Source organism: Podarcis raffonei, chromosome 17 (assembly GCF_027172205.1).
Source record: "Podarcis raffonei isolate rPodRaf1 chromosome 17, rPodRaf1.pri, whole genome shotgun sequence".
NCBI classification, from domain to species: domain Eukaryota; kingdom Metazoa; phylum Chordata; class Lepidosauria; order Squamata; family Lacertidae; genus Podarcis; species Podarcis raffonei.
This window is the reverse complement of record NC_070618.1, coordinates 7,390,715-7,413,377: the sequence shown is the minus strand read 5'-3', so window position 1 is coordinate 7,413,377 and position 22,663 is coordinate 7,390,715. Positions and strand designations below refer to the sequence as shown.

General features: G+C 45.4%; 1 protein-coding gene across 1 annotated transcript; it reads right to left on the bottom strand.

The window, feature by feature from the left end:
* Window positions 1-7,501: 7,501 nt before the first annotated feature.
* HEMGN (hemogen) lies at window positions 7,502-15,311 on the bottom strand. The gene is made up of 4 exons (XM_053371660.1): window positions 14,530-15,311; window positions 12,168-12,261; window positions 10,045-10,388; window positions 7,502-7,709 (listed from the first exon to the last, which is right to left on the bottom strand). Exons 1-4 carry the CDS (start codon window positions 14,609-14,611, stop codon window positions 7,615-7,617), a joined length of 615 nt encoding a protein of 204 aa, XP_053227635.1. The 5' UTR covers window positions 14,612-15,311; the 3' UTR covers window positions 7,502-7,614.
* Window positions 15,312-22,663: the final 7,352 nt, after the last annotated feature.

Sequence of the window (22,663 nt, the reverse complement as noted above, 5' to 3'; positions counted from 1 at the left end):
ATGGGTTGCAGTTCCAGATTTCTACGGTGTACCAAAATTCTGAAAACGTTTGTGCCAAAATGCCAGCAGATTCTTTGATATGAATAAATAACACGCATTGGGCAATTTTGCATATTCTTACAATTTTTACATGCTCTTGGCTATGTGATATGTCTGGGTTTCGTTTAATGAATGTTTGGAATTTTTGTTTTGCTCCTTTTTTTGTCATGGACCTAAGGAAGGGGGGGGGCGTACAAAAGAGCTGCAGAACAAAGGGGGAAGAATTAGATGTTCTAATTGAATAAACTCCAGCCCCAAATAGTGGAACCTTCCCTTCAAGTCCTCTTAAGTTTTTGAGCTTTCTGTCAAAAAACAAGCAAAACCACCCTACATGTTCTGTCCCTAACTATAAAGCACATAATCAAGCTTTTTGTTTTATTTTTAAAAGAGAAAAGCTTGTCGGTGGAATCTACAAACATATAAAAACACTGTGAAAATGCTTTAAAAAAACGTTTTGAAAAATACATTGAATTTTGCATAGCTAACTGTCACCATCTAGTGTCACATTTGTATATTGCACTTCACATCACATTTAAAATATTTTATTTGTAGCTGTATATTTTTGAGTCCTTTGAATCACTGGAGATCCAACCATTTACAGTGCAGCAAATTATTTTTCTAGTTCTCTTCCAAGATGATTTATAAGAATTCTAGGTGATCTTTGAACCAGGCTTGAACAGAGTGCCGTCTACATTCTACTGAAGTCAGCAGCAGAACTTGCTGGCATCACGTTCTGGGTTGCATGCACAAAAGTGACAGATCATGGTGGATTGTCTCATTTCCTTTCCACAAATCCAAAACGTTTTGTGACTGGGTGCTTCACAATTCTTTCCCTCCTTTTCTTGCTTTTCCAAGACACCATTGTGTAGGCTGCTTGCAAGTAGTAAGTCCTTGTAGACTCTCAAGAGGTTGCAAACTTCTGGACGCAGCAATAGGAGCACTGGGAGGGCCTTTTATCTGTTTACAGGCAATAGAGAGGATTGGCCAACTTCTACAAACCACTCCATTCTCTAGGGTGGGCAGACTTCAGGTTTCCAGGACCCCCTTTTGCATTTTACTAGAACCCCCGAGCAACTATAAAGCCTGGTGCAAAAGACATACATTTAGAATGAATTCTGAGTGCAGGAATTTGTTTTGAGTTGCAGAACGGAACTGAGCTCACAGTCCTTCCAGAAAAAATAATAAGCTGTTCTTGGTTACTCCCGCCCCACTCTCACACACTGCATTCTTTATTTCGAAAGCATAATTTCAGGAAAATGGGAGTTGTATTCTTATTGCTATTGTTAAACCATTGGGAGTCAGAAGTCCTTACTCATCTTCTGCAAGTTATCAGGGGCTTGCGGATATGGGAACAAAACGTAGCTCCCAGCCCTGTGTTGCCCGGGACCTTTCCCACTTGAAATGTGGGATCCACATTTTGCTCTGGTGTGGAGCAAGATCTAGCAGATCTACCAGTACCTTCTCTCCATTGCTCATCTTCAACCAAGGCAAGGGAAGGGAATCTTTCTCAGCTAGAGAGCCACATTCTTTTCTAGGGAAATCTTCCAGAGGCCACATTGCAGGAGCCATAGACAAAAGAAGATATATCTTACAATGATCATAGCCAGGATTTTTTTCTGGGGGGGGGGAGGCTTTTGTTAGAGGGGGCAGAACCTCAGATTTGTATTGATTTGTGTTGATTTAGGGCAGGCAGCTGCCCCCTGCCCCCCCTTGGCTACACCCATGACTCTTTGTACAGTAGGCTAGTTATATAGAAATAGAATAGAAAATAGAAATACTTTATTGTCACTGTACCACTTGTTTACAGTGAGATTAAACAAGCCCCCCCCTCGCCCCCACAATCTCTCAGTCCTTGTTACACTCTGTGTGCTGTCATACGACCACCAACCCTGAAGATCAGCTGCAACGTTGCTGTCTTCCATTCAGCAGCCTCACGGCCCATGGGTAGAAACTGGTCTTTCTACACACCACCTCCATCATCTGTTCAGGTAAGCAAGAAGCATTATCAGAGCAGAAGGACATTCCATCTAGGCAACGCCCCCCCAAAAAAAAACATTAAAAGGAGGGTGCCAATTAGGGCCGTGCGGGATTGTGTGGCCTGAGGAGACTCCCAAGGGCCAGCCAAAAATCCTTGGAGGGTTGCATCCAGTTCCCAGGCCTGAGATTTCCCACCCCACAAGAAGGAAAAAGAGGAATGAAAGAGAATGGGGGAGCCGTGAGCAAGGGAAAGATGAGCACAATGAGTTAAAAAGAGTAAAGTTCCATACTGCACGTTAAAGATGGAGCCCAGCTCCAAAATGGTGATGACTAGATCTTTGGGGAGCTGAGCAATTTTATCCCCTTCCCGCCACGCGTCTCCTGTAATATAGTTGGCATCACCAAGCAGTAAAGACTGTCTGGAGGATGTGTGCTCAGATGGTGTAATGAAGATATTCATGGGAGGGGGGCTGCCGAGGACCACTTCTGCTTCCTGAAAGATTTCCTCGAGAGGCAAGCTGGCCAATTTTAATGGGGGGAACTGTGTGTTAAAGGCATGCTTATGTCTTTTTAATTTTTATTCCAAGTGTATTACTGTAATAGCAAAGGAAAACAAAATGATTAAAGATGGCCTTCGAAAAGTGAGTAGCAGTTTCTACTTTATTACCGTAAATTGTAAACTTTGACTGTATCACACAAACACACATGCTGAGATTTTGGCAAAATACACATTTATTTAAGATGAATTGACCCAAGAAAGGCATATGATTAATCAACTAAAATGTCATTCAAATATACGGAAATATATAAAATTGTATTTGTACCTCTGGAAAAACAGCAGATGGTGCTCATCCCAACCTGTTTCAGTAAAAAGCCCAAGAAGGCTTCTCTTCCCTCCAGATTGGTAGCTGCTTGCACCTCCTTCTGCTCATATTCACAAAGCAAGCAAAGTAATGGCCTTGTGTTACTTCATAATCTGGCCACAGGGTACCCATCACCACCCCTATATCCAAAGCCACAGGTAAATGGTAAAGGTAAAGGACCCCTGGATGGTTAAGTCCAGTCAAAGGTGACTATGGGGTTGCGGCACTCATCTCGCTTTCAGGCCAAGGGAGCTGGTGTTTGTCCACAGACATCTTTCCGGGTCATGTGGCCAGCAGGACTAAACCACTACTGGCACATGGAGGACCATGGCGAGTGCCAGAGTGCACGAAAACGCCATTTACCTTCCCACTGCAGCGGTACCTAATTATCTACTTGCACTGGTGTACTTTCGAACTGCTAGGATGGCAGGAGCTGGGACAGAGCAACGGGAGCTCATTCCGCCATACGGATTCGAACCGCCAACCTTCTGATTGGCAAATCCAAGAAGCTCAGTGGTTTAGAGCACAGCGCCACCCACAGCCACAACACACGGTCCAGTCCTGATGGACCAGATTCTTGTGTCACAAGAACAGGGGAAAGCCCATGACACAATGAACACTGCAACTGAAGATCAGTAGTATCAGGGAGGGGCTCTTTCTGGGAACTTTGTGTGCCATAATTGATCTCCTGATGAACCTCAACATTCCCTGGAACAAGGTTTGAATACCACTGTTCTAAAGAATCTGGAACTGGTCACAGTCCGAGCCAGTACAGTTCAATAAACTGTGTCATGGGTTCCAGACCTCACTGAGTTTTGTCCCATTGTGCATTTACGTAAATGAGACGAAAACACAGGATGGCATTCTTCTTTCCCATACTGCCCTTCAGCTCAGAAAGGCAAATAGGGTGGTTGTGGCCAGCAGACAGTTGAATGAGGAAGTAATGTATATTTTTCTGTTTCTTGTCTTCCCCTTTATATCTTTCTTTAACTGGAAAGCAGATGGTACAAGCAAAGGGTGTTGTCTACCTATATGCAGACACACATTTATTTCTCACTAAGGTGGTAACCTATCCTTGGGTTATAATATACCACTTTGGGCTGCTGGTGGGAGCCCACAGGGTGGAATGCTCCTCCACACAAATACAAAAAATAAAAATAAAAAATCCTGCATACGAAACAGTAGCAAATAGAAGATTAGGCTATCTTCAGTCTCCCTGACATCTAGTTTCTATGTAGCAGACTATTTTCATTTTCATTTTAATTCATTTACGGGAGTCCCCACTTACATTCTGGCACAGGTTTCATAGTGGAAAATGGGACTATGCACACTCACAAACAAGGAAATTGGAATCTACTGTATATTTTTGAAAGTGGTTTTGTCTTTCTGCTCGTTTGTTTTCTGTAAGTTTAGACAACTCACTACGTATCGCCAAATTTGGCATGAGGGTTCCCGAGGTGGAGGTGATGGTGTTCATTGTGTTTGCTCTTCACCCCCCATTTTGAATCAAAATGGCAGACCTTTGGCATGACTTTGCCTGTTTTTCGACATAGTTTCATCTGCCTCTTGTGACAGCACCACCAAACTCCGCAAAGAGGTTCCTGAGGTTGGGATGGAGATCTATGTTGATGTTTGGGTGGCAGGTGCCATTTTTAATCAAAATGGCAGACTTAAATGTGACCACACCCAGGCTTCATCATGGGTTTGTGGGATGTGATACTTAAGTAGCAGTCAAGTACAACATTCCTTGTTTTCCTATAGTGGACATAGAAGGGGGTGTTTGGTCCAGCCAGTCGAAAACTTCCTGTTTCCTCCTGGCTGGGGCATACCGTATTTTTCGCCCTATAGGACGCACCGTCCCATAAGGTGCACCTAGTTTTTTGGGGGAAAATAAAGGGGGGGAATTATTTCCCCCCCAGGCGCGGGGCTGGGGCGGGGGAGGCCCGAGCTTCCCCTGACCCCAGCCCCCAAACAGGCAGCTCTCTGCAAGCCGTGGGAGCCCAGCGCTGGCTCCCGCTGCTTGCGGAGAGGTCCTTGAAGCCTGGACACGCTGATCTCAGCGCGCGCAGGCTTCGCGTGCTGGCAACTCTCCACAAGCAGCGGGAGCGCTCCCGCTGCTTGCGGAGAGGTCCGCGAAGCCTGGAGAGCGAGAGGGGTCAGTGCCCACCGACCCCTCTCGCTCTCCAGGCTTCAGCGAAAGCCTGCATTCGCCCCATAGGACGCACACACATTTCCCCTTCATTTTTGGAGGGGAAAAAGTGCGTCCTATAGGGCGAAAAATACGGTACTTTCTTTGCATGTGACTGTCAGGTGTGCATGCGGGAGCCAGGCCCTGTGACCAATAGGACTCTGCAGGACTGGGGCCTTCCTAAGTTTGTTCTGAAGAGGCAAGGTGCAGCCACACAGATGAGGCCGATTGGTAACACACAGCTCCTGGTGGCAAGAGCCAGGAAGGGATATAAGGTCAGTATTTTCCCTTCAGCTCTTTGCCACAGCAACACGTTCCCTCCCTTTCTGTGTTTGACTCCTTGCTCCTCGGACCCCTGACTTCATGACTCCTTGCTTCTTGATCCCCAGACCCGACTTTGTGACTTCTTGCTCCTTGATTGTCAGACCCTTGGCTTCTTGACTCCCGGCTCTCTGACCCTCGGACTCTTGGCTTTCTGACTCCTGGCTTCTGGACTCCCGTTCCTGCTCCCACCCCGCCATCTTGCCCCCAGTCCCAACGTCCCCAGCCGGGACTTCGATCGCCTGTGAACTGGACCGTGACAGTGACTAGAGGTGGGCGTGACCTTACAGTACCTGTGCAGGTACAAAAGCACTAGGCATGCAGCACCCTCCCTCTCTTTTCTCTTCGGCTTCCTCCATCATAGGACCAGCAGCTTTTTAGCTAGAGATGCTCTGTTGGCTTTCAGCAAACAAAGGGACTATCTCCATATGGGATAGACTCACATGTATATACTTTGTAACTATGTCTGCCTTCAGGGATCCATCTGTGAACTGAATGTGTGAGTAATTTTCTTTTATATACTTTAAACAAGACTGTGGCATGTTTATTCTTTTAAGGGGGATATAAGAGGAATTACCAGGAATCTGATAGAGAGGCTTAAACAAGACTGCAAGAGCTACCTGCTGTGCATTTAGAAGGGGAATGTAAAACTCTGCTAAGTTATAGAACTTGCTAGCGCAAGTTAGGAAAGTAGTATTAAACAAGATATCCTCTCCTGCCTCCTTGAACATTCCAACAGGCATATCGTCACCACCCCTAGCACAAGGGTTCCTGAAGCGGGGTCAGGGTCTTTGTCACTGTTTGGATGTCACTTATCATTTTGAATCAAGGTGGCGGATCGAAACATGACTTTGGATTGACTTCACCTGATTTTTGATGTTGACAGGTCCAAATTGCACAATGTTTTAAAATCACAATATGTTTTGGTTTCTAAAAAATACCTGGGCAGTGCTGGGCACTTTCCACTATTAGGGAATGAACGAGGGGCATGCAAAGATAGTCTCTTTCCAACTCCCTTTTCCTTATCGCTTTTCATTTACCCGGTCTGACCTGGGGGAGTCTTGCCACCAGACCATTTGAAGGGCCCTTTCTCTTCACCTCCTCCATTCATATAGTTTCCCACTGACAAGTTCAGCTGCTCACCCCAGCTGCATGATAGGGTGAGCTCCCATTGCTCTATCCCAGTTTCTGCCAACCTAGCAATTCAAAAGCATACCAGTGCAAGTAGATAAATAGGTACCGCTGTGGCGGGAAGGTAAGCATCGTTTCTGTGTGCTCTGGCTTCCATTCTGGTGTTCCAGACGTGGTTTAGTCATGCTGGCCACATGACCCAGAAAGCTGTCTGTGGACAAATGCTGGCTTCCTTGGCCTGAAAATGAGATGAGCGTCGCACCCCATAGTTGCCTTTGACAGGATGTAACTGTCCAGGGGCCCTTTACCTTATATACATAAACTGAAGTTTTGTGAAAAGTGAAAGAGTGATGAACATGTCCTGAACAAAACTTCTATATTTAACTATTTTAAAAGCACGCCAACACAGTTTATATACAGTACTGAGATCTGGCTCCTCTGAATGGGGCATGTGGCCATAAGTGGAAATAGGCTTCTTTCCTTCCCTACTGCAAACAAAATGGTGATGTTGTGCTCAGGTAAGGAGCCAATAGAAATAGGGATGTGGTAGTACCCACATGACAAAACCAGCCACCGGGGCAGATTGTGCTAATAAGCTTCCATGCTAGATGCATAATGTGTTGTTTTTTATTATCAGATTTTCTGCATTATGAGGAAATCCGGATTAAATGCAGGAAAAGCAAATAAACTCCAGCCAAAAAATAAACTCAATGGAAAGAGAGGATGAGAGGGAGAGCTGTTGTGAGCTTGGGACCTTATAGGTTCAGGAAGGCTCTTTCTGAAGATGTGATGCAAGGTGTCTGATGTGAACTCTAATATTTGTAAGTAATCCAAATACTAAAAATGCAGTTAAGTGTCTGTCGTCCTGACTGAGGAAGCCAAACTCAGGTAGTGCTGGCTCCAGAACTTCTAATCTCATGGGGAAATTGGAAGCATGTAACAGAACTATTGAGCATTTCAGGGATTATGACTTCCAAGGAAATTGCAGAAAGGTGACAGCAGCAAAGGCCGCTGGCTTTTATTGCTCACACAAGAATAACAGGTATCATGTATTCTAACAGTGTTTCAAGTTGAACAGTGAAAAATTACTGCCAATTAAAGCAAGCCATAGAACTTTTGTTCCAAATGATCATTTTCCACGGACTGAGGAATTTCTCCTGGTTCTTCTGATCTTGGTGTCTCCTCTGGTTCTGAAAAGGAAGAATAAGTATAAAGGTTTCTGTTTGGTTGAGGCAGTCCCAGCAATAATCAACACAACAATGGCGTAGCGTGGGGGTTGGTTGCCCCGGGTGCAAAATTGTTAGAGGGCGCAAAAATTCAACACCTGGTGCTGCCTCAATACAACTGCGTACTTCTGGGCGTTATTGAAAACAGCTTCTCCATGCAAACCAGAAAGTGACCTCTCCAGACGATGGAACGACTCTTCTTATCTCTGTGGCTGCAATCTCCTGGGTGACGTGGAAGCCACTAGGCAGTTGAATGTGCATGCGTACTTCGTCCATTTCCTTTCCACCCACCCCCTCTGTGCAGCCCCGGGCACTGGCAACCCACGCTATGCCACTGCAACACAATAATATCTAGTATTCACAGTAACTACTAGATATGGCAAAACAAAAGGCCGATGGCTGACACAACGTTTTGTCTTGATCAAACATATGGGCTGGATTCTACAAATGATCCCTGTTAGCGGAAACCAATACAAGAGCTTCTGCTGGCACAACAGGGTATTTTGCCCTTTCTCTCCCCCACCCCAGCAAGCCCTCCCCATTGCTTGAGGGGGCAGGAATCAGGGGAACCCCCAAACAGTAGCATGGAGATTGTTCTTCCTGACGAGCTAAAATGCTTGCGCTGCAAGAACACTCCCCTGAGCACTATGTTGCATTCATCCCTATGGCCCCAATCTAGCTAAATTTTACACTCTCCCTGTAAGTTAAGGTTTCTTCATTATTTTTCATTACCTGTAACAACATCAACAATTCATATTGGCAGGTATGAAGGGGAAGAATATGGAGAATAATTAGAACAAAAACTATTTGTATTCTCCCTTTGTGTAACAAAAAGCAATTCAGAGGCCAGGAGGCTTCCAATAATTAAATCACGTTGTCGTTTCAGATAACTGCTTAGCTTTAGATTGCCTCTGTTGGGGCAACCCAGGCAGTTTCTAAAACAAAGCAGCGAATAGTTACCGGTATATTTATTCAGTGTTCCTGCAGCTTTATGATCCAGGAGGTTGGGGCAAAGCAATGGATTTGTGCTGTATGTGTTAGGGCCGATTCAGTTCCAGCAGTAAAGCTGGAGCAACGACTGAATCCTTATTTGATCCAATTGACTAGTGAGCCCTGAGATAGTTACTGGGGTAAGCAGAGGTAACAAAATGCCTCCACTGTTGGAGGCAGCACGTCACTGAATACCAATTTCTGGGTATTGCAGGTGGGGAGAGTGCTTTGTCCAAACTGGAGCAAAATGTGGATTCACATCACTGTGTCTTCTCATTCATGTAGGGGTGTACACACGACTCCAGCCCATCCCAGTGCTGTCCCACATCACTATCCCTTTAAATGCAGGGCTTTTCCTCCAACCTCTGTTGGAGATGTGGTGGAGAAATAGGAACAACAATACACATGTGGTGGAGGTGTGAGGAAATTAAGAAATTTTGGGTAGTAGTACATGAAGAACTAAAGATGTTGAAAATATCAATAACAAAGAAACCAGAGACATAGCTCCTTGGATTGATAGATGAAGAGATACCGGGGGGGGGGGATTATTCTATATGCAAGTACAGCTGCTAAAATAGTGATTGCTGCTAGGTGGAAGTCACAAACTATACCCACAGAGGAGGAATGGATTTGTAAACTAAATTAATATTTAATTTTCGCAAAATTAACTGCTATAATAAGCAATCAGTTGAATCAAAAATTAAAAAAGGAGTGGAAATGTTTTGATGAATATATGGCAAAATATTGCTCAAAAAAAGACACGCTAATATGCCTAGATTAAAATGTGAAGTACTGGATGGAAGGAAAATTAGTAAGGAAAGATAATAAGAATATATAGATGATTTGAGAAGATTGTAGAATGCAAAGATTATTGTAACTTGTATAATGTGGAGGAAATCGAGTGGGGGCGGAGGGAAGTGGGAGGAAGGAGAAAAGAATAATATGATGGATTGAGGAAATATAAATGTAAATGTATGGGGCGATGGGGAAGAAATGGTGTTGGCTTTGGTACATCTGTATTGTAATGTAATATGTGAAAACCAATAAAAAAAAATGCAGGGCTTTTCCGAATCAGAGAAATCCTGCATTTAAACTGAGAAAGGGCTGTCCCACCCAGACCAAAGGATGGAGTCCACATTTGTTCTAGTGTGGACCAGTCCAAAGTCCCTTAAAAAAGAAGAAATCTGAATGAATATGCATCAAAACAACCAGTGATGTCTAACGGCTCTGCAAACAAATCGGGGAGAATGATCAACAAACAGGTCATCAGGAAGCACACATTCATTCTTACAGACTGCGGGCTCCTTACCCATGGAGAAAACAGCACTTCCGGCTGGGGTTGCACCAGCTGTTTCCTGCTGAGTGCACAGCTCCTCAGCAGCACTCGCAAGGGGGACTCCTTCCGCTAGTTCCTTCTGAGTATATAGTTCTCCAGCTTCCAGAAAAGGGATAGAAGACTTCGCTGGGAGATCTAGACTCTTCTGGGCCGCCTCCTCCAGTTTAGTCACCTGTAGCTCAGGCTTTTCTTCCTCCACCACTGTTTCTGGCTGAGGTTCTTCCTGTGGCTCTGGAGCCTGCTGCTGGCCTCTGCCCCTGCCCCTGCCTCTCCGGGCCCCTCTTCCCCTTCCTGTTGGCTTGCTCCTCTTCTGCTCCCTGTAGTACACAAAAGGCATTTTGGTATAAAGGGATCTGATGGATTGCTTTGAAGGGCCCTGCTTGCAAGGATGTTCACGAGAATCAGTGGTGGGCTCCTTCTGAAATTCTGCCTTTCATTTTTAACAACGGGTTGGCTTCTGTGATGGTGATTCAGTGAGAGCACAGGGGGGAAAGGACAGAATTTAATCTAGGGTGAGGGATTCAGCCGCTGAGTATCCCAGGACCAAAATACACATTCAGTTGCAGCTGAATAGGAAGCATTAGCCCAGGAGTATATATGATGATGGGATGCAGGTGGCGCTGTGGGTTAAACCACAGAGCCTAGGACTTGCCGATCAGAAGGTCGGCAGTTCGAATCCCCGCAACGGGGTGAGCTCCCGTTGCTCGGTCCCAGCTCCTGCCAACCTAGCAGTTCGAAAGCATGCCAGTGCAAGTAGATAAATAGGTACCGCTCCGGTGGGAAGGTAAAAGGCGTTTCCGTGCGCTGCTCTGGTTCGCCAGAAGCGGCTTAGTCATGCTGGCCACATGACCTGGAAGCTGTACACCGGCTCCCTTGGCCAATAAAGCGAGATGAGCGCCGCAACCCCAGAGTCGGCCACGACTGGACCTAATGGTCAGGGGTCCCTTTACCTTTACCTATATGTGATAATTATATTAATCTTATATCTTATAGTGTGGTGGTTTGTTTGATTTTTCGGTTATTTGTTTGTTTGATTGTATGTTTGTTTACTTGTATGTACGTCTGTTTTTCATAAATATATTTATTTTAAATTAATAAAGATATATTTAATAATAAAAAGGAAGTATTAGCCCGCAGGAGGGAGTGGTTGGCAGCTGAACCTTGTTGCTAATCCCTTCCCCTACAAACTATTCCCCCACTCCCAAAACTTCCCCTTAACTACTCCCCTCTACAGCCCAAGGGACCCATTTTCTGAAAGATAAAGACAAGTCTAGGATAATAGTGCAAATAACTGCAGTCCTGTACAGACAAGACCACTGGACTAACATTACACATAGCTGAGGTATAGCGTGGTTTTTAAGTCCAGCAAGCCTTTAGCCTTAAATTTCAAATACATGCTTGAAAGCATGCAGGCAATGTCTAGTGCAGGGCTTCCCAAAGTTGGGTCTCCAGCTGTTATTGGACTACAATTCCCATCATCCCTGACCACTGGTCCTGTTGTATTCCAAAAAGAGCTGGAGACCCAAGTCTGAGAAACCCTGGCATAGTGACATCTTAGAAACTAAATGGGCAGTTGAATAAAATTTATAGGGATAACAGCACCATCCCCTTCTAGAGTCCATATCAACAAGGGGGTTTACGACCTTGAGTGTGGAACAACACCCCCATAGTGCAGCCACTATTAAAGGTTCATTTGTTCAACGATTAAAGTCCTACATGATCTGAGTTCAGACCGGAGAAATCCAGGTCGGTTTCTATCCATGCAGCACTATTTTTAGTACGAACGGACCAAAATAGTGGGACCCATGCTAAATAAATGTCCCAATTAAAACTACTGACTACCACTAAAGTAGTAAACATGCCCACCTCATTTATCAAAATCAGGTTTATTAAGGTGGCAGAGTCAAGTAATGCAAAAGACCTAAAATCTTTCTACAGGGAAGCAAATTCCCTTCTTAATAATGCACAAACTTATAACATATATTATTAATCCAATTATATATATTATTCCAATCCTCATTGCCGTAGCATTTTTAACACTTATTGAAAGCAAAATTCTAGGCTACAATGCCACCACTGTCATCCTCCTAATTTACCTCAGGACCCACTGGTGAGTGTTTTTTTCTTCCGCCTCGGCTTTCCTTTTTCTGAGAAGCTCTCGGTCTCTCAAATGGCGCGTGACAGCAACCTCTGCAAGAGCAAAGTAGCAAGTAGAGGAAGAGACAACTCCAGGAGGAAATAGAATCCGATGAGATGGTTGCAAGATTAGAGGATGGTGCCACCACCAAGAGAACCCTTTCAGCCTGAGTGTCGGGTTAGGAAGATGAACAGAAAAGTCCTGTTCATATAATGGATGTTTGCAGTCAATGTGCATTGGGGGTGGGTGGGACTTCAGCAGCAGGCCCCACCCCCAACACACGGGTGGCACTGTGGCCTAAACCACTGAGCCTCTTGGGCTTGCCGATCAGAAGGTTGGTGGTTCGAATCTGCATGAAGGGACGAGCTCCCATTGCTCTATCCCAGTTTCTGCCAACCTAGCAGTTGGAAAGCATACCAGTGCAAGTAGATAAATAGGTACCACTGTGGCAGGGAGGTAAATGGCATTTCCATGCACTTTGGCTTCTGTCACTGTGTTCCATTGTGCCAGAAGCGGCTTAGCCATGCTGGCCACATGACCCGGAAAGCTGTCTGTGGACAAACGCCGTCTCCCTCGGCCTGAAAGCGAGATGAGTGCTGCCCCCCATAGTCACCTTTGACTGGACTTAACCATCCAGGGGTACTTTACCTTTACCTTACACCCACTTGGCCACATGAATAGATATTAGGAGTGCACAGAAGCTTTATTTGAGCATTCAGATCCAATCCCCCATCCATGAACTGGAGGAAAAAATAGGAAGCCTCCGGTGACTCCTTGTACCATTTGCATACCCTCCAACATTTCTTTGATGAAAATAGGGTTGCCCAATCAATCAATCAATCAATCCATCAATCCACTGCCTATCTGACTGGTTTGCCCCAGCCACTCTGGGCAGCTTCCAATATATATAAAAACATAATAAAACATTAAACAATAAAAAACCCTATCCAGGGCTGCCTTCAGGTGTCTTCTAAAGGTTGTATAGTTACTTATCTCCTTGACATCTGATGGGAGGGCTTTCCACAGGGTGGGTGCCACTACCAAGAAGGCCCTCTGCCTCCCTGTGGCTACACTTTTCACAGAAGGCCCTTGGTGCTGGATCTCAGTGTCCTGGCTGAATGGGCAGGGGTGGAGATGCTCCTTCAGGTATACATTTAGGGCTTTAAATTGAATTCAACACTTTGAATTGTGCTCAGAAACGTACTGGGAGTCGATGGAGCCCTTGTCCTATCCTGAGCACCCAGCTTCAGAAACATGTAGTCAAAACCTGGCAAAGGCTAAATAGGGTATCTGGTTCAAGCGATGGCAGTCATGATAGATCATTGCACTTCACCTTCCTGTCCCTTGGGTCTAACTTCCTATTGTATGGTGAAACCTGGTGGACACAACTGAAACAAATTCACACACACACCTCATCCAATTAGGTCACCATGATACATACCATGTCAGCATGTTCATCCAGGATCAAATTCTGGATAATGTCTTTTGCACCATTAACTATCCTTGCATTCAGCAGCAAAACTTTAAAACCCCAGGCTGTCATACAAGTTACCAGGAGGTTGTGATTAGGCAGATAGCCCATAAGGCTATGCCTCTTCTGATGTCCCTGCACCCACAGTTTTTCAAACACCCGTTTCCTGGGGTTCTGTGCTGCTGAGATGAATTTGCCCTCCATTCAGATATGCAACTTTGAGTGAAGACAAATGTGTCATTAAGAGTGGAACTGACCAGAACAAACAAGTTTTCTAGGTAGAGTATGTGTTCAGTAGCCTTATATCACACTTCAGTTGTGTACACGCACTATACCTTTAGAATACTCAAACAATCCCGGTCACTCTAATTTCCCCCTCATGGTGTTACAATTCCCAGTAGCCCTCAACAAACTACAATGCCCAGAATTCTTTGAGGGGGGAGATGTCTTTTGAATGTGCTTTAACTGTATCATCGTGAATGCAGCCTTAAAAAAACCATGGTATTTATATTCTCAGGTTTTTAAAGACTGTGAAGAAGGGGCTGAAATCTGAACGATCCTGCTGCACTTGTGCATGTAATCCCTATGCATGCCTACTCAAAAGTAAGCCCCCACTGAGTTCCATGGGACTTACTCCCAGGTAAGTGAATATAGGAATGCAGCCTAAGAAAATTTGGGAAAGACATAGCCCCAACATTTCCCCCCAAAGGTAAAAAATAGGAACAGTTTTATCAGGGACACGTGCCAGAAAAACAGGTGCAGCCCCTGTTAATTAGGGTCTACTGGAGAGAATGTAATTTTAACAGAATTGCATTAGAAGATTCCCCTTTCCCAGAATAATATTTGTTACCTGGAACTGCATAGTCCTCCGCTGCGACCACTGGCTGCTGTGGATTTTCAGAATAGGAATGGTCCTTTTCTAAGCTCTCCATTTGCAGTTTCTTAATTTATAAATATATATGAAAAAGAGCTTAATTCCAACATAGAACCATCTGACACATGTACTGCTTTAGTGCTAAATGAAGAGTTTCAGGAAAAAAAGAAAAACTACACGCCCAGAGTATCTTATCTGCTCCGGACACTGGTATGTTAATACTTCTTTTCCTTATCATGCTGCAAAGGTGTTTAAATTCATGCTCATAGCTCATGGCATAGCTCTGCCAAAAACATTAACATGCCCCTCCTGACAAATATTGCGTTTTCAAAGACATACTGTTTGCAATGTATTTTTATTGATTTAGGGGGGCAGGTGCCCCTCCCTGCTTCCCCTTTGCTACACCCATGGATGAGATGTTGTTTGGGAGTGAATCAACCTACCCATCTCCCCCGCCAAAAACAACAACAAAAGAGGACACCAATTTTTATTTTAAAAATTATGTTTGATGGAAATTGATACATACAGTATATATTTAGTAATGATTGTAACAGAAAGGAGGAAATACTTTCTAGGACAGGGTAAATAGAAAACTTGCTATGTAAGTACTGCAGGGCTGTGCCTCAGGTATTTAATTGACAATGCATATGGTACATTAAAAGCATAAATTCACAAGCATACTTCACTACATAAAAAAGGAAGAATCTCACCATAGGAAAAGTATAATAAAGTAGACCTTTGTGTTACAAAAAGATCTGAAACATAGAATCATAGAGTTGGAAGAGACCACAAGGGCCATCGAGTCCAACCCCCTGCCAAGCAGGAAACACCATCAGAGCACTCCTGACATATGGTTGTCAAGCCTCTGCTTAAAGACCTCCAAAGAAGGAGACTCCACCACACTCCTTGGCAGCAAATTCCACTGTCGAACAGCTCTTACTGTCAGGAAGTTCTTCCTAATGTTTAGGTGGAATCTTCTTTCCTGCAGTTTGGATCCATTGCTCCGTGTCCGCTTCTCTGGAGCAGCAGAAAACAACCTTTCTCCCTCCTCTATGTGACATCCTTTTATATATTTGAACATGGCTATCATATCACCCCTTAACCTCCTCTTCTCCAGGCTAAACATGCCCAGCTCCCTTAGCCGTTCCTCATAAGGGCCACATCAGACTAAAAGTACATGCAAGGGCACCATACTGACATTCCCCAATTCACAAATTTCCGGTCATTTTTTAAAAATGAAAATGTTTGCAGCTACCTTTCAAAGGTCCTTCTACATCAGTATTTCGAATTCTTCCTCCACCCCCACCCCGTCCCTGGGCACCTCCCTTGTGCTCAAGACAGATTATTCTGCTCTTCTGGAAAGGTGGGGCAGACTTTACAAGTCACAGTGGTAGATGGGGCAGCTGCAAAGGGAGTTCTGTACATCTCCTGCTTTCTCTGATATGCAGAAGGAAGGCACAGCATTCACAGTGGAAGCTTTTACAAATTATAAAGGAATCCCAAACAGCCCATTATTGCACCAGACGCAAACTCTCCCTCTCTGTAAGCTCCCCCAAACAACCTAACTACGGAGCATTTATTATGACTTGCTTGCACAAGGCTTACACAGTAGTTAGATCATATCCAGTTTTTAAGTGAACATTCATTCCCATTTGTTTGCGGGGGTGTTTATATGACGAGCATCTAGCCTGCTTTTATCCTGATTTGATTGTGGGGTGCTTATACGTCTTCCTGTTCTTTGTTCATCCCACACTTTTCAATACATTTCCCCATCACTTGCCAAACCTCCTTATTCTTTTTTAATGTGGATTTGTTATGTGGTGGGTGGAGGACTTTTTTCACCCTGCAATGCCTTCTGCTAGCCCACATGCTAGCCACAGTGGGGCCAGGAACAGAAGCAGGGGGCAATGAATGTACATTTTACCTTTGTACAGTAGGCTAGTTTCTGCACACGCTTGAACATCTCTCTCTAGCCTTCATCCAGGCAAGCAAGACTGGGGAGGGACATGATCTGGTAGGTGATTGAGGAGAGTGGGTGAGGAGAGGCCAGAAAGAGAAGCTGGACACCAGGACAAAAGTGTATTTTCCACATTTAGGGACAGAAGGTCTCAAGACACAATGGAGTGTGTCTGCAGGGGTGAAGTCAAACCACTGTGTTAGCAGCACCAAAGTGAGCTCCCTGGGCTGCCAGACTGTATACGGAGATCCTGGGCTGCCCAGGCAACAAGACCCTCCTCTTGCCCTCACTGATGTGGTTCTAAGGAAAGCAGAGCAATACGTTTGGCACCAGCTTGGCTGCAGGAATTGCCAGTAGTACAAGGTGCCATCCAACCATCTTAGGGACTCTACTTGGGATTGGGGTTACTCCTTAATCTTTTTTTCTCCTGAAAATATCCCAGAAGAAAGTGGAGGTTTAGGATCAGTTTTTTCCTTCTCCCAGGCTGACAAGCCCCATCTGCCCACCACTTCCCTCTACATCTATGGCATATGCAGAAACTGCCTTCTTGGCTATTGGACTCATTATTAGTCTCACTCACTCAAGCTGCTGGAACCTGTCTTCGCATGCAGGGGAAATCCCTAACTGACCGAGGGTTTGAGACCCATTGGCTACCCTCACCTGGTTTAGCCAGCCAGTCGAAGCCATTCATGGGGTGTGGCTGCTATCACATCCTGACAGCTTCTAGGAGCCACAGGTGAGAGCTGAGTGTAGGGTGGGGACCAAAGGTGGACAAACTACCCCAGAAGGAGCATGGCGTGTCCCACAACAGAGGTACTACCCCTCCCCTAACACCCCATACAACCCACAGAGCACTGTAATCTACTTTAATTGTACAAACCCACATTTCCCAGTATGTACTTAAACCCCTCTCACAAAAGAGTGATAGCCTAGGGCTCTCCTGTACAGGAGAGTCGAAAGTTCAGTTGTTCATCCTAGGAACTTAGGAGGATGCACAATTCATTTGAAGCACCATTAAAAGTGTCAGTCGCTATTCATATTCACATGAAGGCCTGCCTGACGCATTTGGAAGCACTCAGAGCGAGAGTGACCAAATTCTCATTACAGTCTGCTGAAGGCTGATAATACATTATGACCGTGACTCAGCAAAATAGTCAAAGATGACAGGTCAAACTAGATAACTCCCCCCCCCCTTCCAGCCTATGGAACAAAAAAAGGGCACTTTGCCTGCTACAAAGTGACAGAAATTATCACTGAACCCTATTCACAACCCCACTCCAGTCACTTGCAGTTCCCAAACCGGGTGGGTGTTGAGCTTTGTGGGTGGACCCTAAAAGCTGCTTGCTGGGCAATACTGGCAGGGAAGAACTGGCAGGGAGAGGAAGGGCATGGCCGTAGCTGGGGGGGGGGGGAGCTGGTTTTTTTGCCCCGGGTGAAGCCTCCAGAGGGGCGTCACTGAGGCTTCCAGCCTGTGTGCCAAACTGGGTCTTTGACCTGGGTGAAATAAAGCCCTGTTTCGTCCTGGCAAATGATCAGATTTTTAGTTCTTAAACTCTGCACGTGCTCAAGTATCTCTCATTGCTGTAAAATAGAACCCAGTTTGCTTAAATCCATTAGGTTGTGCCTTTGGTGAACATAGAAAATGCAACTCTTACTTTTAACAGAGGAAGCTTTTTTTCTACGTAGATCAGGTGGGCAGTGACCCAAGATAGGATATTTTTCTGTTGTTCAGCTCCAGTTATGAAATTCTCCCCCAAAGGAAGCATCAAATTCCCCCTTCACCCTGGCTATTGGTGGACAGTTGCTGGGATATTATTTTTTTTAAAAAAGCTTTTTAATACTGCTGCCCTTATTGTTTAATGATGTAGTAGACAAATTGTGTATTTTTTGATATTTTGAGAGCTCAACTATTGGATGGCACAGCTCCCTTTCTCTGCCACCTTCCAGTACATGCTATTTCTCCCTTGCAACATCAGTAACAGCAGACCTACCTAGAGAAATCCTTGTAACAGCCTTGGCTATTTCCCCTTCATTAAACAGAATACTGTGCCATATCATTCTGTAGCATGAGCATCCCCTTCTGGTGAAACAGGTGTACTGTGATAGAGAAAGGTTTCTCAAACCGGGGGCTAAGGTAGGCAGGACCCATCTGTGGGCCTTAGGCCTGCCCACTGCCTCTTTCCCTGCTTGCCATGCCTTTTGGCTGGGTTAATGCCAGCATCAGCAACTCCTTGCATGCTGAGTAAAGGTGGCAGGGAGACAGAGAAGATCCAGGGAAGGCAGGCAGGCAGGCCTCTGAGGGGAAAGGGATAGAGATGCTGAAGGATATTAGTACAGTACAGTAAAATAAAAGTTTAATATATGTTAATATTATTTAGTTGAACTGGGAATACAAAGGAAGGGGATAAAAGAAAGCTGCTATTGGAGGAAGAAGTGAATGTAAAAGGACCAGTGAAGAGGGGTGAAAGAAACCGGCAGGGTGTGCAGATAAAGGACAAGAGCAATAACCCTCTCACTAATGTAAGGGAAGGTCTTGTGAACTGCAGAGTGTGTCATGGACTAGTTTATATTATTTGCAGAATTACTGCTGGCAACAGACCTCCTAAGCATCCCCCCTTCCTCCAAAAATGGCAGTCAACACTTGGGAGACCGGGTTGCTGACCTCTAATTTATCTTTCTATTTCATCTCTAACTTTCTCCTTCACAGCACGGTAGTCAAGGCTCCTCTGGTAGGGTGAGGAGGAGCAAAATAAGAATGCGGGTTAAGAGCAATGTTTGAGAGCAGGACAGTGAGTATCGGTCCCAGTGGTTCTGAATTCAGGGCAAGGGAGGACAGACACCTGCACCACCTTTGGTAGGTGTGCAAAACTAGAATTTCAGCTGGTGCTGCGTTTGGTTTGGGTTTCAACTCGTGCATGACAAGCTGCACTTGCCAAAGCACACAAACCCTTTCTTCGATTTGACTTTTAAATCACAGGAGCCCTAATCTATTTAAAATAAACACACACACCACTCTGATATTGAGCTGACCCTGCTTCTGTTCACAGCTAGAAGTACCCCCTGCTTTAAACTCTGTGAACACAAATGAAAAAATAAAGGATTAAGCCGCCTACCAAATATCCGGGGAGCAACAACAGGAAGACTATTGTCTTCATCTCCTGCTTGTGGATGCAACTAGTTGACTGTGTGAGAAACATGCTGGGCTACACAGACCTTTAATCCAGCAGCGCTCATCTCATATTCTTAGGAGGACAGCAGTTAACACTGTACCCAAAACCCCACTGGGACCAAAGGCCTGTGTCATGTGACCAGAGGGCACATCCTTCAATAAGCATGCATGCATAGAACACCAAAGCAGGAAAGGGGAACCTGTGGCCCTCCAGTAATTAAGAACATACGAATAATCTGCTGGATCAGGCCACTGGCTCATCTGGTCTAGCATCCTGTTGTCAGAGTTGTCCCCAAGATCTCACTCCTGGTCAGTCACCACCAGCTTAGAACCCATGAGCATACATATGAAATGAAGATGTCTTGTGCTAACATGCTTCACTTTACATTTGTTCACAATGGATTTAATTTGTCATTTTGCCGCTCATTCACTTAGTTTGGAGAGGCCCTCTTGGACTCCAGTTCCCGCCAGTTCCAGTAAGGATAGCCAATGATCACAGCTGATGGGAGATGGAGTCCAACAACTTCTGTAGGGCCACAGGTTCCCCATTTTTATTGAGAATATTTCTCCATTCGTGAATGGCTCAGCTGCTCCAGAAAACCCAGCCCCAGAAGCAGCACACAGAAATGGAGGTGCCAAGGGCAGCATACCCACCCCTAGTTGTTGCCACAAGGAAGACAGAACCATTGTGATGATAAATGAGCTAGTTCGCAAGGGAGGAAGGCGGCCATGGTGGAGCTGGGCAACGGACCATTATTGATCTGGGAGAAACAGTTCCTTGTTGTTTTGAAACACTAAAGTGGGGTTCTGTATGCGTGTAGAATTAATGTTACACTTTTTGAAACATCCTGCAACAATATTTAACGGCCTTACAGGTGATCAGGCTGGCCTTTGCAAGAAGTGAAGGATAAGCTAATGTCTCTCCCCATTCCATGAACAAAAGCTGACTAGTCAGACTGCTGAATTTTACTTCAACACAGAAAATGGAGACAGTGCACACAGTGGCAGATAGCTTAGGGCAGGCATGGTACACACACCATAGTTCTCCAAATGCTCCCTACTGCTCTTTGCCCATGGCATCTGCAGCCTGAGGCAGATTCCCCATGGTAGGGCCAGCCCTTCAGGTGATCCGTAACATTTTGTTAACTCCTAATGTGAAAGGCTATAGCATCAAAAAACTACTTGGCTGGAAGCTGTGGGTGATAATTTCTCCATGAAGCAAGAGCCATCACTACTGTATCAGTTGTGATTGCTTTATTCATATTTCTTTCTTTTGCATGCAAACTCCTCTGCTTTCAGCCTTTTGTTACCTTTTCATGCCTACCATTGTGCCTTTTACACCTTTTACAATGGAGCTTCTTCAATCTACAATAGCTTCCTATTCTTTATCTTTCAGGTACCTCCTCCTAATAATTTAAATCCTTTCAGAAAAGCTTCCTAGCCTACAGGTATTAGGTTTTTTTTTACACTTTAACTTTCCTACTGTCGTTTCCTTTGCAGCTCAATCCTATGCAGATTTACACATAGGATATTTGTCATCAGATCTCAACCTTGCTTTCTCCCCTAAAGGGTAGATCAGAGCCATGGCAAATGGACAGAAGGTTAACGTTTTTTCACCAGTACACCTCTCCCCCCCCCCCAATTTCCAAGCTATTTACCCATGTATTTTCCCCAGCAAGAGTAGTATCTTAGGGAGGTATTTTAGACTGGGCAATAAGGGAAAAGGTCCTGATCCAGTTTGTTTTTCCCCACTCATCCTTCAGCAACTTTAAGAAAATGTCAGGAGATATTATCACAGATTTTTTGAATTTGAATAAGGTTGGGCCTGGAAGCTGTACGCCAGCTCCCTCGGCCAATAAAGCGAGATGAGCGCTGCAACCCCAGAGTCGGTCACGACTGGACTGAATGGTCAGGGGTCCCTTTACCCTTTATGAGCCAAAACAGATGTGACATTAGTAATGCTACACTTTTGTTAAGAGCTATTGGAGGGCGGGGGGCTCTGATCGAAGTCAGTACAATTTGGGGGAGGGAGCTTTAATCCTGGATTAGAGGCCCAGTAGCTATTTTCATTGGAAGCTACCATTAGCAGAAACAAAAGCTTCTCCCAAGATGCAAACATGGGGTGATCTGAACTGAGAGTATGGCAACAGCAAAACGTTAAAGAATCTTTCACCAACCCTGTAGCCCGAATCCCAATCAGGGGTTTTACAGCTGCCATATTGTGTCCCAAAGTTCACTGAAATCAGTGTGCAAAGCAGATACCAGACTACTCAGGATAGTAAAAACCCAAACAGGCTCCAGAAGGATCCCTAAAAGGTGGGCAAATGGCCAACAAAATGCCAAATGATGTTCAATGTAAGTGAAATGTTATATGATGTTCAATGTAAGTGAAATGTTATATGCATGGTTGCGGGGGGAGTGGGAACCATAATCGTGTAGGCATTTATAAAAAAATATCGATATGCTGCTTTTAGCCGGCAATGGGAGGGGAAGGAAGCCATGCTTCTGCTTTCTCCCCGGGACCGCAAACATCGCAGAAGCAGCAGCAACCTAAGTTTTTGCAGGCCTGGATCAAGTAATACTTTACAATGGGAGCGACGATCGGCTGTTCTGGGAATGGGGGGCGGGGGGAAGGGCCGCTCGTGTCGACCTAAAAGTGTGGGAAGCAACTTTCGGCAGCAGGAGCGCGCCGGCCTCCCGCGCTCCAGGCGCAGAGGCGGGAGCGCGCCTCCGCCGGCCGGGGTGTGGCTATGACGACGGAGTTCCGGGGAGTCTCTTCCCCGGCGCGCCCCCTGGCGGCCAAGTCCGTCCGTTGATTCTGCTCCGGCTCAGCCCAGCCCAGCTCAGGGCCCCGCCGCCAGTTTAACTGCAGTCGCGACGACGGCGGCGGCGCCCAGCGCTCCAAGCCTTGCCTTGTTGCTGCTGCCGACGACGACGACGACTCCCCCTGCTCGGCCGCCGCTGCCCTTCCGCGAGTTAACTCG

Bases quoted from the DNA above. Each gene is read 5' to 3' on its own strand.
- HEMGN (XM_053371660.1), bottom strand. From the start codon at position 14,611: ATGGAGAGCTTAGAAAAGGACCATTCCTATTCTGAAAATCCACAGCAG. The intron at 10,389-12,167 runs GTAAATTAGGAG...TGTGTACTACAG, and splicing joins ACTCACCAGTGGGTCCTGAG to GGAGCAGAAGAGGAGCAAGC. The intron at 7,710-10,044 runs GTAAGGAGCCCG...CTTCCTTTTCAG, and splicing joins AAGTGCTGTTTTCTCCATGG to AACCAGAGGAGACACCAAGA.